The sequence below is a fragment of the Myotis lucifugus genome, unplaced genomic scaffold (assembly GCF_000147115.1).
Source record: "Myotis lucifugus unplaced genomic scaffold, Myoluc2.0 scaffold_390, whole genome shotgun sequence".
In the NCBI taxonomy this organism is placed as follows: Eukaryota; Metazoa; Chordata; class Mammalia; order Chiroptera; family Vespertilionidae; genus Myotis; species Myotis lucifugus.
Genome location: NW_005871438.1, coordinates 587,034 through 607,486, shown reverse-complemented (window position 1 = coordinate 607,486; position 20,453 = coordinate 587,034). Strand labels below are relative to the sequence as shown.

Below are 20,453 nucleotides of genomic sequence, written 5' to 3'. Positions count from 1 at the left end.
AATAAAAAACATCCTCAATTTTTCTGTGGAACAATGTCAGAAAGGTATTAGTATCAAATAAGAGGACAACAGAAGATCTCATTAACTACTCCCCATTTAACTAGCTCACTAGATTAGCAATTATTCTTCATTCCCCGTATAGACACAGTGAGCACTTCCAGGCTAGCATACCTCTCTCTCTAGTATGTCTCAAACACAGCTGCTCCAACCAGTGCAATTGCTACTTCCTTAGAATTAGTTGCATTTGTCCCCAAACTATACCCATTGTTATCATCGTATTTAATTTAACTAAATCATGAATAAAATAATTATACAAGACTGTTAAAGAAAAGGAGACTTATTTGTATACAATCTATTTTGACTACTTTGATAAGATTCCATAAAGCTGTCACTAAAACGACCTGTAAACTTAGAGAAAAGTGAGTAAGTTTTAAGATATTGAGGTGGTCAATAAACATCAAAACCAGAAAAAGGCTATTCTTCAAATGACCTCAAAAAACTCTTTAGAGTTTCACTATTACTTAAAGAACTGACAGTGTGAACAGTAAATAATGCACTGTGTTGATTTATCCTAGGAAGAGAACAATGTTTCCCAAACATCGGACCCTGAGTCAAAGAAGAGATCTTATTTCAAAAATATTGATGAATGATTGTTTTTGAGTTTTAAATTACAGTTTCTATACACTTCTTTAATGTCTCTCTCCTTTAAATGTTAACAGTCATGTACCTGGGTTGCGGGCACATCCCCAGTAGGAGATGTGCAGGAGACAGCTGGTCGATGTTTCTCTCTCATCGATGTTTCTAACTCTCTATCTCTCTCCCTTCCTCTCTGTAAAAAATCAATAAAATATATTTAAAAAAATATTGATGAATGATTGTGAGTTTTAAATTACAGTTTCTATACACTTCTTTAATGTCTCTCTCCTTTAAATGTTAACAGTTAATTGACCAATATCTAATCCCATAAAAAGGCTTCTATTATCAGCAAATCAAAAGATTCACAGAACTCTATCTTAGCAATGAGAGAAAATTCTAGGAAAATTAATAGTTGCCAATGCCAATCTTATTTTTTGTATGAGAAACGTGCAGCCACTATGGTTTTTTTTTTGTGTGTGTGTGTTTAAAAATCTTCACCAGAGGATATTTTCCCATTGATTTTTAGAGAGAGTGGAAGAGAGAGGGAAAGACAGAAAGAAATATCGATGTGAAAGAAACACATTGATTGGTTGCCTCCTGCAGGCACCCTGACCAGGGACTGGGCTGGGGAGGAGCCTGCAACAGAGGTCCATGCCCTTGACCAGAATCAAACCCAGGACCTTTGGTGCACAGGCTGATGCTCTAGCCACTGAGCCAATCTGCCTAGGGTCGTGTAGCCACTATGCACACATAATTATTTCTGGTTGTACCTGGATGATTTCTAAATGTTGAATGACTAGGTTCTCAAAAAAGGGATTCTGACCCATTTTTTTAACCTTCAATATTTTGGCTAGGGCAGAAAAATAATTGTTTCACATTCTACCTTAACTCAGTGTGAAATATAATTATAATGAACAAACATTTATATAGTAACAACCATATGCTAGTTATCATGCTAGGCAACATGGGAGGCATAAGTTATGGTTCTTGTCTTCAAAAGCTAACAATTTAACTAGAAATAAGTATGCAAATACCTATCATAATAAACAGCTCTATATGTTGTCTGTAGCTACTAAGTTTAGTAAACTAATAGAATAGATGGTATTTATTTGGGCCTTGATGGATATCAATGGATAAAAATGGAGAAAGTAGAGAAGACAAAAAGAGATTCTAGTTGAAGGGAAATCACATAACAAAGTATAAAGCAGAGAATTATAAGTTGTAATTGAGAGAATAGTGGGTTGAACCCTTTGGCAAGAAAAAAAGTTTTTTCCTCAACTCACAGGAACTCCTAGGGATTTTTCAAATTACTGCGAGAACCAATGCTTCAGAGAAGAATCCTTTTTCCATGGCCAAGATGTGGAAAATCATTTATTTTTCTGACACTTGAAGATTTTTCACTATCTACATTGAAACTCTAAACCCGAAAGACATCTAATAGTGGATTTTAAAAATGACTTGAAAAATTTCTTTAAAATACTTTAAAGGATGTCTAAACCAGATGAGTTTGTCTTTTGCAGAGGAAATCTATGTGATCCCAGTTTGGTAACTTTTAATCAAGAAATTCCACTTCTAAATTATCAGAAATTTTTATGTCTCTCAGATGACTCTTTGGGTATTTATTGTAAAGTCCGAGAATTCATGATTGTCATAGATCCCATAATCTTATTTCCAGACAGGAAAAACCAAAGCAAAGTCCTCATGAGTCTCCTGTTATATTGATTTTACTGGCTTTCAAGTACTAGGACACACAATAACACAACTACACTTTGATCTAAGTATTTCAGGATATTGGTTTTTGTAAAATGGAATAAGATGCATTTTTCTAGCATTGGCTTAAAATAAAATGAGAAAATGTTGCTATATCTTTAAGCAGTGAATTCTTGTTAGTTAATATGGGCTCACTCCCTAGAAACCAAGTTCTAAAAATGAAATCCTTAGGCATGCATTTATATGAAATACAGCTGTATAAAAATACAATCATTAAACTTCTTATGTAGATTACTTTTCTACTTTTTTTTTCATAGATTTTTAGGCTACCATCTGTTCAGAAGTTTGCACTATTTCTGAAGGCTAGCAGTAATATACAAGAAGACTGCAAGAAATTCCCAGAACTTAATATAAAAAGACATATTAAAGTATATATTCAATTCTCATTATTAATAGTAGATAAATTCATGGAAATTATGTTGAAATGATGAAAATAAAAGGGGCAACCCAGGAAGTGGCTGCCACTATATTGTCTATCTCTGTTTTCACTTTCTACACATGTCTGGTTTGAGCTCATAAAACTCCACTGTAAGAACTTGTACTTAGGTTATCAATTACCTCCTTCAAATACAGTATCTAATTGATATTGATATTCATTATTTTACTTAATCTCAGTCCAGCTTTTGGCATGGCTTCACCCATGTGCTTGATTTTATCACATATTCTTGATCTTCTTCCTACTCCTCTGACAGTTTAAGGTTCTATTGCAGATGCCTTTTCCTCAGTCTTCCCCTTAAATGGCAGTGTACCTCAATGATCGCCTGAAAGTAGCCACCTTCTATTCTTGCTCTACACATTGTATCCAGGAAATCTCATCTACTCCCATTTCATTTATCTACATGCTGGTGAGTATCTTCAGGTTAGATCACTCTCCTGAGTCCAAGATCTGTATACGTACTGAAAATCAACAGGTCCCAAAATAAAATCATCCCTCTCTCCCCTCCTACCGCCTCTAACCCCCTTTGCTCTTGTGTTACCTGTCTCAGTGACTGGTACCATCTAACTGCTCAAAGCAGAAATCTCAGAATGAACATTGATATTTATCCCTCTTCCATGTTCCAGATATTCAAAGAATAATGAAGAATTCAATTTCTACCTCTTAAATATCTCTCAAACTCTTCTATTTTGTTCCTTCTTAACAGCCACTGCCACAGATCCTAGCCATCTGTAGTAGCTTCCTGAGTAATCAGTCTCCTTACTAGTCTCACCCACCTTCAATCCATACTCTCCAGCGATGCCACAATTATGTTGCTCCTGTTTACAGTCCTTCAGATGTTGCTTGCTCTAGGCCAGTGGTTTCCAAACCAGTAGTATCAACATCACCCAGAAACTTGTTAGAAATGCAAATTTTTGGGTCCCAGCCAAACTCACTGATTCAGAAACTTTGGAGGAGTAGGGCCCAGAAATCTTACTTTAACAAATCTGTTAGGTAAATTCTGAAGAAGGCTACAGTTTGAGAACTGCAACCCTAAACAGTTTTTCCCAGCAGGCCTAAGATTGGTGCAGGTGCCTTTCCAATGGCCTAACTGCTCTAACAGATACATTTTTGAGTTTTTATTATGCTGACACCAAAATTTAAAGCCTCTAGTAATAGAAAGTTTTGATTTTCAGAATATTTAAATTTGTGATATTGTATTTCTTTTATTTACTAAAAAGGAATGCACCTATACATCTTCAAGCCACCCATCTTCTGTCCTATTAATTTAATTGGAATAATTCTAAAGTCCTAAAGTTCCCTATCAGAATCAAATTTCTATTAATTTTATGCCTTCCAAGAAATTCCAGAGAATCAATGCTTGTGATGAAATTCAATTCCGCACAAAAGAACCCTGAGAGTGAACTACACACAAAAAAGCTGGAGGAAGTTTGCTTTCAAAGGTCACAAGTCCTCATGTTTATTAAGTGTCTCATCAATTTCTCAAAATTTCATTTTCAGAAGTAAACTAAAGCTATTTCTTGGCCACTGTATAGATTGGATGTATATTAAAAAGAATTGGTGTCACCGAGACAGAAATTGATTTTGACATTTATCAGATATGAAGTTCAGTAAGATTATTCAGAGAATATATATATATATTTGGGGGAGGTCTGATTTAAATGATAATACATATATAAAATCAAATACTTATATAACTTTTAAAAGAATGATATAAATTGTGCACTGACATGGAAAGATGTCAAAGACATAAGTTTATAAAGCAAAATTATTGTTAGTATATTAAGTTGTTGCTATTATAAGAAAGAAAACTCACAACTCAGTTTCTCCAATATAGGTATTTTTGTCAATTTAAGTTACCTGCTGGAGCTCTCATATTTCACATTGATCTTTCTTTCTTTTCCCCTGATTGTAGGTAAGTGGAATAAGGAGGAATGATGAAAAAAGAAAGAAGGAAGGAGGGTTGCAAGACTGTTGCAAGTGCGGGGTGGAGGGGGTCAATGGGAAAAAAAAACAAAGGATGCATCTGTAATGTTTTCAACAATACGAATAAATTAAAAAAAGACTGTCACAAGTAAAATACTCTATGGTTAGAGCTAGAAGAAACTTTGGGGATTATCTTTCTGATCCCATTAATGTATAGAAGAGAAATGTGAGTCCCATAAGGGGAGTCATTTGTCCAAAGTCACAGAGTAAGTGAGTAGCAGAATCACTGCAAAACTCTTATCTTTTTCTCTCGGTTGAGTGCTTTTTTCAGTTACATCTTACCAAAATAGAACTTTCTATCAGCTAGTTCTTGGGGAGTGGTGTCAGCAAAAATATTGGAATAGAAACTTCCAAAAGTTCATTCATCTTTAAAAGCAATGAATAAACTAGCAAAAACTATGAGAATCAACCTTTTTTGGAACCCTGGAAACTAATTAAAAGCTTATATATTTTATGCTTAACCCAGCAAGATACTTAACCAAGAGAAAAATAGCTGAATCTGAGTAACAGAGATTTATGGCATTTTAACATACACTGGTCCTATCTCCCACTCCCCAGTTCAGTGGTGGCCTTGAAGATAACATCCCACATTCTCAGTACAGGTACCTAGTACTAGAAAACATAATGGACCTTATTCTCCAAGAATTGTATTTGTTCCTTTTGACCTCTCTGGTGGCTCCCTATAGGACTAGTTCAAAGGGCCTGCCTTTATTTTATCCAACTAGAAACTCTCTCAGGGCTGAGGTTAACTACCTGGGGGTCATTTCTCTAAAAAATTTAAAGGCAAATGGAGTAGTTGAGCCACCTGGGGCAAGGTATAATGGTTGGGACAAACAAAAGCCTAAAAAAAAAATAGGAGGGAAGGCTGGGGAATGAATGTACTGGGAAATAAGGGCTTTGAAAAGATCCCATATATCAGTGGTTCTCAACCTTCCTAATGCCACGAGTCTTTAATACAGTTCCTCATGTTGTGGTGACCCCCAATTTCATTGTTACAAATTGAACATAATTAAAACATAGTGATTAATCACAAAAACAATATGTAATTATATATGTTTTCCAATGGTCTTAGGCGACCCCTGTGAAAGGGTCGTTCGACCCCCAAAGGGGTCACGACACACAGGTTGAGAACCACTGCCATATATCCTGGATAACTAGAAGGTTGAAAAACACTCAGAAAAGATCTGAGAAGGCCCCAAGCTCTCATCTCTTGCTGACCCGAGGCTCTGCACAAGCAGGAAGTAAAGCCTAAGGCAAAGTTGTAAAGTGCTTGGCTGATTGGCGAAGTCATGCCCTAACACACACATACATACACACAATCCATGTGCAAGGAAAGAAAATTTTAAATTATTTTTGTTCCAGGCTTTAAGAAAATCTGTTTTGAATCACTAGCTAAGCACTAAGTAAACAGAACAGAGACTTCAGTGACTATACATAACAAACAATACAGATATTAGAGAATTAGTTCAGAAAAGTCACCAAACAACAGCAACTATAACAAACAACAACAACTCCTGGGGAAGATGGAGAATCTAATTCCAGATTTACCACATTATAATATGTCCCATTTTTTGTTTGGTTGTTTGTTTTAAATTAGACATGCAAAAAAAAGTTCATGGCTCATACACATGAAAAAAAAAAAGAAATTAATAGGAACTATTTCCTGAGGAAGTCCAGGCACTATACTTACTAGACAAAGATTTTATTTTATTTTATTAATTTATTTTTTAATCTTTATTGTTGAGAGTATTAGAGATGTCGCCCTCCCCCCCACACCCCCCACTGTCCCCCTCCAGCCTGTTCTTGCCCCAGGACTTCACCACCCTATTATCTGTGTCCATAGGTAATGCATATATGCATGTAAGTTCTTTGGTTAATCTCTTCTGTCTTCCCTCTCCCATTTCCCTTTGAGATTTCTTAGTTTATTACATGTTTCCATGCCTCTGGTTCTATTTTATTCATCAGTTTATTTTGTTCATTAGATTCCTTGTTTGTTTATTTGGACTTTTAGATTCAATTGTTGATATATATTTATTGCCATTTTATTGTTCACATTTTTTATCTTGTTTTTTCTTCTTCCTCTTCTTAAAGAACACCCTTCAACATTTCATGTAATACTGGTTTGGTGTTGATGAACTTTGCTTTTTCTTATCTGTGAAGCTCTTTATCTGATCTTCAATTCTAAATGATAGCTTTGCTGGGTAGAGTAACCATCACTGTTTCTAGACAAATATTTTAAATCAACTGTCTTAAAGATGCTCAAAGAGCTAAATAAAAAAAGCCATGCATAATAAACTAAAGTATGCCAAGAGAATGATGGTATTCTATTTATTTTCAAATATCTCCAAATAGAGGACATTTGAAAATAAATAGAATTTATTAAAAACAAACAAACACCAAAACACCCCAGAAATCCTGTAATTGAAAAATACAATGACTGAAATGAAAAATTCATTAAAGGGATTAAATAAGAGATTTGACTTGGCAGAAGAAAAAAAATAGTGAACTTGAAGATAGGTCAATTTAGATTATCCAATATGAGAAGCAAAAAAGAAAATAAAATGAACAAAGCCTAAAGGACTTATGATAAACTACTAAGAATATTGAGATACACATGATGGAAGTTCAAGAAAGATAGGAGGAAAAAACACACAAAAACACAGGAAATAATGGAACATCCAGAATTTGAAGACATACATGAATCTACACATCCAAGTAGCTCAAGTAACTCAAAGTAAGATAAACTCGAAGAGGTCCACAGTAAGACACATTATAATCATACCATTGAGAGCTAAAGACAAAGAAAAAATCTAAAAAGCAGCCAAAGAAGAGTCACCTAGCATGTACAAGACATTGTCAGTAATAGTGAGAACTAAATATTAAGTGGAAAATTCCAGAAATAAACAATTCACAAGTTTTTTTTTTTTTTAAAAAAAAGAACTAATCTATCATAAGAAACCATGGAAGCCAGAGGGCTCCTCCAAGCCCTCTCCTCAGCTGGGCTCAACCTTTATTCTTTCCAGTTTTGCCCAGTTTTAACAAGAACATTGATAAATAAGTCAGTTTAGCAAGAATCTCCCGCCCTTGATATCTGAAATCACCCTGGCCTGACAAGTTGGTTTAGCCAGAAATTTTCTTTTCCACCTGATGGTTCCTCTTACTTTTCCATCAACTGAACTGTCCCTTGCTCCTTGACTATAAATCCCCACTTTTCCTTGTATTCAGAGTTGAGCCCAATCTCTTTCCCCTATTCAAAAACTCCCATTATAGTTGTTCCCCTGATTTCTTTAAGAATTCTATGAGAAGTGTCAGAATGAATTTTTCTTTAACACTGTCCAAATAGTACACTTGCTGGCAGGGAAAGAGACTTTCCTCAGAAGATAAAGAATGAGATCCTTTTCTCTGGGACAGTGTGATTCTTAAGAAATGTCACTATAAGAAATTCTCCACTTGAAGGTAGGCAGCCAGTAAAGATGAGAAATCGCAGTGAGCTCCGTAGAGGATATGCCTGAAGTGCATATCATTACCAGCACCCATAGGGCAAAGTCTTCCCGTTTCCTAGTCAAAAGCAATGTACACAGCTACATGTCCAAAGACCACTTTCTTGATATATTATTTTGACTGAGGTGGGTAACTGGCTAAAACAGTGTTAAAACTGTTTCATGTTAAAAACCTCTGGGTCATGATTTGAAGCCTTCATCTGTGTGCTGGGATGAATGCAAGAAGTCTTTTAGAAGACTCTTGTATGCCATAGGCACTGGCTTAGACACCTAAAAACAAAGTTTGTTATTTGTTTGGCTTTCTAAATAACTGAGGGCTAACTAACACCTTGATCAATGGTCTGTCCAGGCAGATGACCTGTACTTAATAGACAAAGTCTAATAACTGTTTTTCAGGCATTTGCCCCAAGCTCCATCTCAAATTCCCTGCCACTCAGTGGTTATCACAAGTTAAGGTAAATGAGACAATCTTCATTTTACTATGAACTTTTAGCTTTTCTATTTAGCAGAATACTTATTTTTCTTTATTTTGCCCTTTTAAATATTTAGGATATCTTGCTGTATTTTATGTATCCTTAAAGAATATACTTAATAAATAAATATCTCCCAGTTACTTTTCAAAATTTATTAAGAACTGAATATATGTATTTGTTTATATATTATTTATTAGGGATGAATATATATATATAATACACACACACACACACACACACATTCCCACAAAGTGTAAACTATTTGGTGCTAATGAACACAGTAGAGAAAGCTGCCATGTATTGTGCTGTATCCAGAGCAATATGTACTGAATAATGCATAAAATGAAAATCCCTAGTCCAGAGCCAGAAGAAGGCTTTTTCACAGCTTGCTTAAATATTCATTTTAAATATAGTGCAAAAAGTTTTTTTCCCCTTGTATTAGCCTTAGAAAACAAAAAAGGCAATCTATTTTTAAAAACTGTATTAAAAGAAATAGAAAAATGTTCTTTTAGGATTGTTTCTTAATCTTTCTACCCCTTTTCATTTAAAACATTTTCTCATTTTGCCTCCTGAAAATATACATGGCTTTTCTGAGCCTATTGCCTTTCCAAGTTTCTTAAAACCAACTTAACCAACCAACCCACCTGCCCAGCATACAACCAACCAACCAACCAACCCAGCTTAGCAAGTATTCTGTGAATCCATCTATCCATGCAGGTGCTCGGTGTTTGTTTAGATCTGTCCTACATCATTAATGTTCTAAGTCAAACATAGCTATGGCTACTGAATGAAATTCCCTTTTATAAATGAACCTTCTTCATTTTTGCCCATTTCAGTCTATTTTTCCTTATGATCTATATTGAGCTACTAAAACCTTCCTTCTTTCCTTTTCCAAAGAGGAATAAACAGTATAAGATTTAAAATAAATTGTTTTACATGAATGGCCTGTCAATGAGGTGGGGCAGTGGGATTGATTTGCCCTGGGTACAGGTAATAAAGTGGCCCATTTGTCTGTAAAATAATTTAGGCAATAATAAAGACAATTAAAAGTTGGTCTACTTTTTATTACCACCATGGGATGGTGATCTAAATGTCAGTGATAAAATATTTCTCCCTGCAGGGGAGGGCCACTCTCACTCCTCCCCCAACTTATCACACTCCCATATTGCACTGTTAATTAACAAAGGGCTTTTTTGCAATTCTCCTTTGGATTAGCATGATAGTCTTTGGCTGTATGACTCTCAAAAGTGGGAGATTTGGTAAAAGTGAATGAAACCTTAAAGTTCCCATATCTAATGGTATTATTTGTGGGACAGAGTGAGGGCCTGTTCTTTTTTCATATTTGCTTCAAGTTTTCAGAGCTACTGGGATTCTGTAAACACTACAATCAGTCAGTGAGAGACCAGGAGATGAAGAAAGAAATGATCAATAATTTTACTAAGCCTTCAGTCAACTAAAACAAAACCCAAGTCTTTCTTATTTATCCTATTCTCAAGGGACTTTAACTGTCATCTTATATATCATTACTGATAATTCCCTTAGAATTCTCTGCCTAGAGAGGTAGGATTTACTTTTTTAAAAATCTTGAAATAAGAAATGACGTTCCTGTGAAAATTAGTCTATGGAATTCACAACACATTATCTTTGTTCAGGCTACCGATCCCCCAATCTACCTTGGGTCAAGTCCTCTAAAGCCTGGTTCTTTAGCTTTCCCTTTAATTCTGTGACTTTCTCATATCTTTCCAATGAATTTGCTTTTTGCTTAATTTAGACATAGTCACTACCTGTGGTTTGCAATAAAACCCCCAATTTGATATATTTACATATATCCCCATCATGCTTAATCTTTATAATAACCTTGGAGGTGAGGTGAAAAAAAATGATTCTTAGATGTTCAAGTTATTTATTCTTGGTTGAATAGATAGTTAATGGCAGAATTAGAATATAAATTCAGACTTGTTAGGATTTGTGTCTTCCTTTCATCCTATATAATAAAGAGGTAACATGCAAATTAACCCTCATGCCCTCACAAGATGGCTGCCTACGACCAGGCTGGTGGTGGGGGGCGGTTAGTGAGGGACAACAAAATGACTGAACAAGCAGGCTGCATGGGGTGAACAGGCTGGCAGAGGGGGGGAAGTTTGGGGTGACCAGGCTGGCAGGGGGTGCAGTTGGGGGTGACCAGGCTGGCAGGGGGCAGTTGGGGGCATTTAGGCTGGCAGCGGGGGCAGTTAGGGGTGACCATGCTGGCAGAAGGTGGCAGTTGGAGGTGACCAGACCAGCAGGGGGGCAGTAAAGGGTGACCAGGCCAGTGGGGGGCAGTTAGGAGTGACCAGGCCAGCAGGGGAGGCAGTTATTGGTGATCAGGCTGGCACGCAGAGTCAGTGAGGGGCAATGGGCAATCAGGCTGGCGGGGGAGTTAGGGGCTACCAGGCAGGCAGGTGAGCGATTAGGAGCCAGTGGTCCAGGATTGTAAGAGGGATGTCCGGATCGGGCCTAAACCGGCAGCCGAATATCCCCCAAAGGGTCCCAGATTGGAGTGGGTGCAGGCTGGGCTGAGGGGACCTCCCCCCCATACATGAATTTCGTGCACTGGGCCTCTAGTATTACTACAAAATCTTAGAATTTTATTCTTTAGGGACATAGGTTGTTTGACTCTCAGAGAGACCCCAACCAGGAACATTCCTTGTAGTCCCATTCATTATGACCATCCACCCATTTATTCACTTAACAAGTCCCTGAATACAATGGACCCTTGAACAACATGGTTTTATAGAGCATAGGTCCACTTATTGCTGGATTTTTTTTTCATCAAATACTGTAAATGTATTTTCTCTTATTATTTTCTTAACTAGCTTGTTTTACTGTAAGGATACAGTACATAATGCATATAACATACAAAATATGTATTGATTGACTTTATGTTATTGGTAAGGCTTCCACTTAACAATAGGCTATCAGTAGTTAAGTTTTTGTGGAGTTAAGAGTTATACTTGAATTTTCAACTTCATGGGGTCAGTGGCCCTAACCCTAGCAATGTTCAAGGGGTCAACTGTATATAAGAGGTGAAAGGTGCATCATTAAGAACAGGGGATACAAAGCTGGCTCAGCCAGTCACTTCCATCAGGTTGTTCACATTCCTCTGAAAAGCTGACTGTTCAGTTAATAGACTTAATATAAGAATCAGATAAATTTAAGCAATGTAGAAAAGAACAGAGTATAATATAAAGCCATATGGTTCTGACAGGATAAGAATAACTCAGCTCATTAAATTAGAAAGAGTTTCTACTCGATTTAAGCCAACAATTGGGTAATTCTTCACTGCAATGACTTCTAGACACACACAGAGAGAAAAGAGATTATTTACTGTCTTTAAAATAAACAAAAAAATGATGAAATAATCTAGTTTCCTAAATTCTAATCCTCAGCTTACCTCCCTCAAGATTTCTCTCTATATCTGCACACCAGCTAATATATACTTTAAATCAACTTTTATTTATTGCTTTAAAATATTTTAAAGAAAACTCTATATTGCTACTTTCAATAAAAAACTGAAAGCCTATAAATAGAAAATAACTATGCAAATAAATACAGTGAAACAAAATTAATAAATTTCATCTAGATAGCATTGCATTGGGAAGCTCTGAGTCTGACTTGATCTGCTCCTGGTTGCAAAGGAAAATTTGCAACTGCTTGGCAGGTGTTAAAGACCTACTAGCTCCACACTAATTTTTCTCCTGGAAATAATCATAAGGATGGAAAGAGAACCTGAACAGAAGTAGTTTTCTCATTACACGATTCACTGCTATTGAATACTGTATTTGCATCCCACCAAACAGCATCTTGCAAACCATAGTGTTCCAGTTACTTGAGGACATATAGTGAGGTAAGGGAATAGGGATGTATTACATGTGTAGAGAAGTGATGGAAGCAGCTTCTAAGTCTGCAACTGATATTTTATTCATTCACTCATCAAGTGATATGTATTAAGTACCTCCTATGTGTCAGTCATTGTGCTCTGGGGATCCAATGGTAAGACCCACACTTCCAAAAGAAAATAAATTAGGTAAACATGAAGAACATAATTAAATAAGCAAACCCAATAAATGCTAAGTGCTAGACTCATAGGGACAGAGGTCATTTTCATGTCTCAACAGGCCACCCCTTCATTCAGAATTTCTAGAAGTCTTATTGTCTATTTTAAGCGGTCAATTTCTCTCTTTTGTGAATGAGCACCAGTTGAAAAATAGCTTTCATGTGAGAAATGGAAATCAGTAGGCACTTGAAGGATAGAAGGACAAAAGAGCTAAGTGTGCTGTGAAGTGGAAAGAATACAGTGGGCATCAGAAAGAACATTAGAGATGGCTCTAATCTTTTCCTTTTCTAGGAAATAGGGGCCTATGATTTCTTTAACTTTTTTATTGAATTTATTGGGGTGACATTGGTCAATATAATTATATAGATTTCAGGGGTATGATTTCTTAAATCCAATCTCACATTCTTTTTACTATTTGATACATTGAGAGTTAAGGATATTTACAGTTTTTCCAAAAAGATAATCTGAAGCATTCCCAGTAAATAAGTACAGCCCTCTTCAAAAGGAAATAACGTGGAGAGTATGTAGTAGATAGTACATAATCGCATTTAAAGAAAGTTGGAAGGGGATACATTTAAAGACAAATATAACACATATTATGGCAACTAAGATAAATTGTGGGATGATCCACATTAAAATACTTTTATTGAGAAAAACTTATGGTCATATTGTGGCTTATTGTGGTAGTCGAATCAGCTTTACAGCCAGTCAGCATAAAGGGTTTCCTCTATAGAACTACAATTTTATCCTCCAGGAGAAACATTTTCTGTCCTAAGATTTTTGGCACCACGACATTGAGAAAACGTGGAAAGAGGGGCGAGGGGGGGGGGCCCTGGAATCATTTCCAGCCAGCCCTAGTTTTTGTGGATAGTAATTTATTTTATTGCTTCTTTATTTCTCGTATTTTTCATATACACTTTAAAAAGTAGGTGGCTTTGAAATGAAGTATAAGGTAATTTACAGGACTGTATTCTCCAATTTACTAGAACACATTGGTCAAGGAGGAAAGCCAGAAACACTATTTTTTTCTTCAATTTGACCCACAGACTATCGGCAGGCTCACCCTGGGACAGGGAACTTGAGAACGGAGGACAGTAGTTTTAGTCAAATAAGCATATGACTGAATTGTATTCCATAAGGTTCTTTGGTAGCTCTGCACCTGCATTATTATGTTAACTGTATTTACTCCTGTTCTTAGCTAGTCCATACGGTTTTGCATTCATTCTAAACTTATTTTTATACAGAATTAACCTTTCCAATACCAATGGCACATTTGATTAAAGCATGCTATTCAAATTCAGCTATATTAAATGTTTTCCTAGGGAATCCTAAATGTATTGCCTCAAAAATAAAAAATATAGATCATCTTATTATTAAATCCTTGAAATTAAACCATTTAATTGGCTGACACAGCTTGCAATTACATGCTAAGCCAAACACTCTGATCCTCCCATGATGATGAAAACTAAAAAAACATACTAACCTGTGAAGCTTGAGAGTGACAGTTCCATAAACAGTAGCAAAACCGAGAAGACGGACCCATCTTAGGAGAATGCAACGAAATGTGCTCGGCTCAAAGTATAAAATAACAACCTGCGGGATGAGAAGAGAAAGAAAGAAACCTTAGGATCAACTGATGACCCACAGACTAAAATCAATATTTCATAATCTGATGTTTAATACACATAAATGGTAACATAAGTACACACCCATTTAATTAAAACTTTAAAATATTATTTGGATCATTCATTGGACAAGTTAGAGAGCTATGGAATCTTCCTATTGCTTTCAAATCAATTCTAAATTATTTAATTCTAACTTTTAGCAGTTTCTATTAATTGTTTCTAAGTCTTTGGTATGTCGAAACTTAATTCTTTTTACTCTCCAAGATGGGACAACCAGGCTAGTTTCCGTTGTCTTCCATCTGAAACCTTTCATATTCCTGCCTCCACACTTCTAGCAACACCCATCCCCGGTGTGAAATAGCCCTGAGAGGTTAGCCTGTAGGGCACACCCCCAATCAGTCCACCGCTCCATAATTATTACTTCACTTAGTACTTGGTTCAACCACTTTGCTAACTTCTTGCTTCTTACTCCAGAGTTCTCATTCAACAAACATTAATGAAGCATTTACTATGAAACAGGAGCTATATACTAGATGCTGTGGATACAAAGGCAATGCGAAAGGGAAGAGAGACATATAAACAAGAAACTGCATTAAAGTAGCTGAGAGAAACACCTCTGCAAGTTCTGTGGGACACAAAGGAACAAATGGTCAATTCCGGGGCATGGCCAAAAGGCATATTCAAGGCGGGGCAAAAGTAAGTTTATAGTTGTTTGTATGGGAAATAATACAATTAATAAATTATTCAATAGCTAACAAATAATATACAAGAATTAACTCTGCTTCATGTAATCACAACTGTAAACCTATTTTTGCCCCACCCTGGATAAGCAAGGCACTTCATGTTTTACCTTTCAGATGCTGCCCCCTGGTTTTGAGCCAGCCCGCATAGAATAGGAATTGGTTTGGCCTGTGGAAGGAGTCTTATGCAGTGCTAAAGGATTAATGCTGTTGAAAATGTAGGCTTATACTTTTCTGCTTGACGCAGCTGGCTTGAACTGATTCTGTTGAAAGCAAGGACATCATAACATAAAAATATACCAATTCCTAAAACCCAGAGTGTTATTTTGGCTTTGCATTCCAAAGATCTGAATATTGGAAAACATAAAGCATAACTTGGGACATGGGTTGAGTGCTGACAATTTCTTGTTGATGTCTTGCAAATGAAGTCCAGTCTCCAGCAGTACCAAGAATGATATTCCCTAAAATTCCATGCTGGTATTTCTTAAATGTTTCTACTATATGAAGATATGAAACTAAGTATTGTCAATATTAGGGTTAAATTCTCAAGGAGTAGAAAAAATACTGAGCAAAAGTGTCAGAAATAAATGAAAGAAAGGTAAACATAAGTGTGAACAGAAGATAATGTTCCTTTGTGTATATATGGTATTTGTTTTTATTTTTCTAATTCACTAGTTATCTGCTGAACACACAAGTAAAGATTTAATTTTAGAATTTAATCTACCAGAAAATTGATATAAAAACTTTTCTTTTATTAACTATTTTCAGAAAACAAGTTTAAGTTCTGTAACTTTGTATTGCTTTTTTTAGTTCATGTATTTTGACAGAGTTCCTTTCACAATAGACGAATATTAATTATGAGTTCTGCAAAGTAAGTTGTGTTGTTTACTAAGGAATTTGAGCTAAAGAAAGAAGAGAAAGCGTAGGGGAAAAACAAATAGGGAAAACTTAAAAGAATTTTAAGGGATTGAGGGAGCATATGCATTCCTTCTTATGGCAGAGAGACATGACAGATTAAGAACTAGAGAGATAGGGACCTAGTGTTGAGAACTAGAAATGGCTTTAGAGATTATTCTAGCACAGTGGATTCTGGGGATTGCAAAATCCTGTAACTTATTGTGAAGTTTTCTACTGCACACCTAACAGTGAATAAGAGAAGGTGAACAACTATAACATAGAAGTTGGCATAACTTTTTATTTTGAAAGAAAGAATTGTATGGGGACTACTGATATAGCTTCAAACTTTTATTTCACACATGAAGAATTTGAGAAATTTTTACTGTAAATGAAAGACTGAGTTGATCAGATATGAAATAAAAAATTTTAGCATCCATAGATAAGATGCAAATTTAAAAATTAATAAAAATAAAATCCAGTGAACTTAACAAAATGTATTATTAGAAACAGTTCAGCAAATAGTAAAAACTCTAATTTTGCAATGTGATGGTTAACACAGGTTCTGAATCCAGTCACTGAGTTCCAATCCTGGCTTTCTTCTTTATTAGCTGCATGACTCTGACAAATTATGTAACATTGTCTTGCTACGCCTCAGTTTTTCCACTTACAAAATGAACACAACAATGCTTCTGTATGAGACTGTTTTGAAGTTAAATGCAATAAACACTGTGTCTGTTATAGTGCATGTTCAATAAGTATTGGCTAATATTATCAGGAGAGTTGATTTATGTAAGCTGTATTTTAAACGTTCCATTTTCCTTGGACTATAATTCCATATCATCTCAATAAATTATTATCTGATCATTCTAGCCAATCCTTTTGAATTCCTATAATCACTTTTTGAGTATATACTTTTTCTATATTACCTTATATTACAGTTATCTATATGAGTGTCTCCTTGAATCAAATGTGAAATCAGAGAAGGCACACTTCTCCATATATTCGGTGTGCTTTACACACAGAAAATTTATATAATTAAATTTTTGCTCAATGATTTATTTTAGCTAATTTAATAAAGAAAATCTTATCTTCAAAATAAACTACTGGAAATGTCCAATTAGGGTTCACTAATCATTGTGATTCTAATTCATACATTCACTATTAATTTACCCTGTGTGAGGCAGTATGGGAGTTAGAAGTTATAAAAACACATCAGATGTGGATTTGGCCCTCATTATAATTTAGAAGAGTAGATATTACATGGAAATGATAAAAATAATGGCATGATCATACCAATATTTATATGGTATTACTGCCAGACACTAAAGCATTTTGGGACACAATTTATTCACTTAATCCTCACACTACCTTATAAGGTGGGGAGTTTTATTTTACAGAAAAAGAATGAGGCACAGAGAATTGAAGTGATGTGCTCAGGGTCACACAGGTAGGAAGTGTTGGAGCTAGGATTTGAATCCAGGCATTTTGGTTCTAGAGTTCATGCTCATTAAGGGCTACACCTTTGCCTCCCTCTAAATTGTTCTACTCGGTGGGGGAGATGACAAAGGCAATCATATTGTGAATCTAGTCATATTGAGAATTCAGAGAAAAGGAAAATTACCCTCAGTGGAAAGATGCAAAATTATCCTGGAGGGTGGATATTTGGGCAAGAACATGGAGAAAAAACAGGCTTAAGCAGATAAGAAAGAGAAAAGGGGAAGGGAGTCCAAGACAGAGGCCTGGTTGTGGGAAAGCTTTAGAATGTGGAGGGTATGGTTCCAGCAGGAAGACATAAAAGGGAGGACTGAAAATCAAGCTTTGAAACAGAGACGGGGGTCAGTGCATTGTCAGCTTTGAATAGCATGCTGAGGAATTCAGATTTTATTTTATAAGCTGACATGCCATTAAACTTCTCTGAGTTGATATCAGAAGTGTGTTCCAGGTTGTTAGCTGTCAGCAGCATATAGGAGGAATGGTTGGCTACAAAAGGGGAAAATACTGAAGGTGAAAAGATGAGTTTGGGAAAATAAAACCACCCCAAAATCAAACTGTAGGGAAAACGTAAAGAAGAACTTAACTCATGTAGTGAGAATGGGAATTCAGTTATTCATGGGAACAGAGGGAAGAAGATGCTGAATCAAGAAAATTGTGAAACTGATTATTTGTTGAGGCAAAAAAGAATAAAATGTCAAAGAAAATGTGAAGATTTTAGGCCTGGGTGACTGGGAAGATGATTGTGTTTGGAAAGATATATATATATATATATATATATATATATATATATATATATACATAGTGGCTAAGTCTGGGGAAAATTCTGGTATCTCTGCTTAGAAACCTCCCCACCCCTAGCTCATCCTTTATGTCTCAGCTCAGGATCGGCATCCATGACTCTTCCCATCAACCCCTACACTAAGAAAGGTTTTAATCTTATTTGCATGTTATTTACTTGTATTGTACCTGGCAATAGTAGGTAACCAATAAATGTATGTAGAATAAATGAGGCAAAAAAATGAGTATGAGAAGGAGAGAGGAAGTGAGAAAGGATAGAGTGAGTCCATTTTTGGATATACTGAGTGAAAGTTGTCTATACAACATCTAATCCAAATCTAGCTTTGTAGTAGTTAATACACTCTGTAGTGAGAAAAATAAAAGACTAAGAAGTTTCGTGTCTTTCAAATCCCTTTTTCTTATTAAATATAATTTACATAAATGCATAGTTTAACTAATTCTTATAAAATACATATTCCTTCCCAAATTCCAAGTTAATAACACATTTTATCATAAGACCTTGGTAGGAGAAGAAATAGAGAAAAACTAATCTACTGACCTGAAGAACTTATAAATGATGATGATAATCCTAATGGCTGCCATTTTTCTGTACCACTAATAACAACTACTGATGCCTCCTCCCATCACTGATCACTATGCTAGATACATTACGTATACAGGGTGGGGCAAAAGTCAGTTTACAGTTGTATGTATGGAACATAATACAATAATTAATAAATAATAATACAAGAATAAACTCCTTGTTTCATGTACTCACAACTGTAAATTTACTTTTGCTCCACCCTGTATTGAGGGTCCAAATACCTTTTTTTAAAAATTGATTTCAGAGACAGGAAGGGAGAGAGAGATAGAAACATCAATGATGAGAGAGAATCATTGATTGGCTGCCTCCTGCACACTCCACACTGGGAATGGAGCCCACAACCCGGGCATGTGCCCTGACCTGGAATTGAACTGTGACCTCCTAGTTCACCGGTCAATGCTCAACCCACTGAGCGATGCCAGCCTGGCACAAATACTTTTTAATACCCTCATTTTAAATATTAACAGACTAATGAAGTTAATTCAATTTCCCTTGGTTATCAAATACTAAGTTTTTAAATCAGAACCTATAAAACCTTTCTTTACTGAAAGAATTGCCTAAGGTATATTTTCAAAGTAAATATTTCAAGGGAAAACTTTCCTCATTCTCTTTCCAATACTAGAGGCTAATGATAGATACAAAGATATTTTATTTAATGTGTGAAAAGCAGGATATAAGTGTACCACTTCGGTCATTAAGTAACCTACAGACCTAGTGCATATATAGTCAATAGATGAATTAGCACAGGGTGTAGGTGTAGGAGGGGAGTGAGAGGAAAAGAGACTCATTCAGGGTCAGGAGGAGGAAGTGTGTTGCACCAAACACCACCACTCTTCTTTTATCTTTAACATTCCTTTTGGGAATTCACTATAATTTGCCTCGAGGTTTGTTCCCCCTTTCTGCTTGAGAGTAAGGCTCGAAGTGTGAAGGTCAAAGGTGGATGTATCTCTATGTATGTTTTAAGGATTTGGTTCTGCAACTCTGGAAGGTTTTTTAGCTTCTTACAAAATACAGATGATCCTAGTGGTGGAATGCTCTGGGCATTGTGTTTTTAAAAAGCATTGCTGTTTTGGAGGCAGCCATCCAAGACTTTGCCTCATTGCAAACAAATCTGCACAGATTATCCATCCATTTCAGCATATGTAATTTTTTAGCTAATTTTGAAGTCAGCTTGATTGCCTATATTCTTTGTATACTGAACATAGCTAATCGGGAAGAAAAGAGAATCCACAAAAGAAAATAATATAAGGCTTTTCAAATAGGCACAAAATGGAACATTATTAAATAGAATAACTTTCTTTTGCAAATAATAGACACAACATCAGTGATAGAAAATTAACCTCTACGATGGCTGCTCATACTATACAAGGTCCAGTGATTTTAGAAGAGGAATGCTTAGAAGGTGGAATGGTCAGAAAC

The 20,453-nt window shown here is 35.8% G+C and overlaps 1 protein-coding gene across 1 annotated transcript in view; it reads right to left on the bottom strand.

Annotated features, from left to right (window-relative positions):
- Positions 1-20,453, bottom strand: part of GPR158 (G protein-coupled receptor 158) — a 354,431-nt gene that overhangs the window by 25,550 nt on the left and 308,428 nt on the right. Inside the window, exon 6 of the mRNA XM_006101994.3 lies at positions 14,381-14,490. Within this exon, the coding sequence (XP_006102056.2) occupies positions 14,381-14,490 (110 nt within the window). The remainder of the gene's footprint in view (positions 1-14,380; positions 14,491-20,453) is intronic.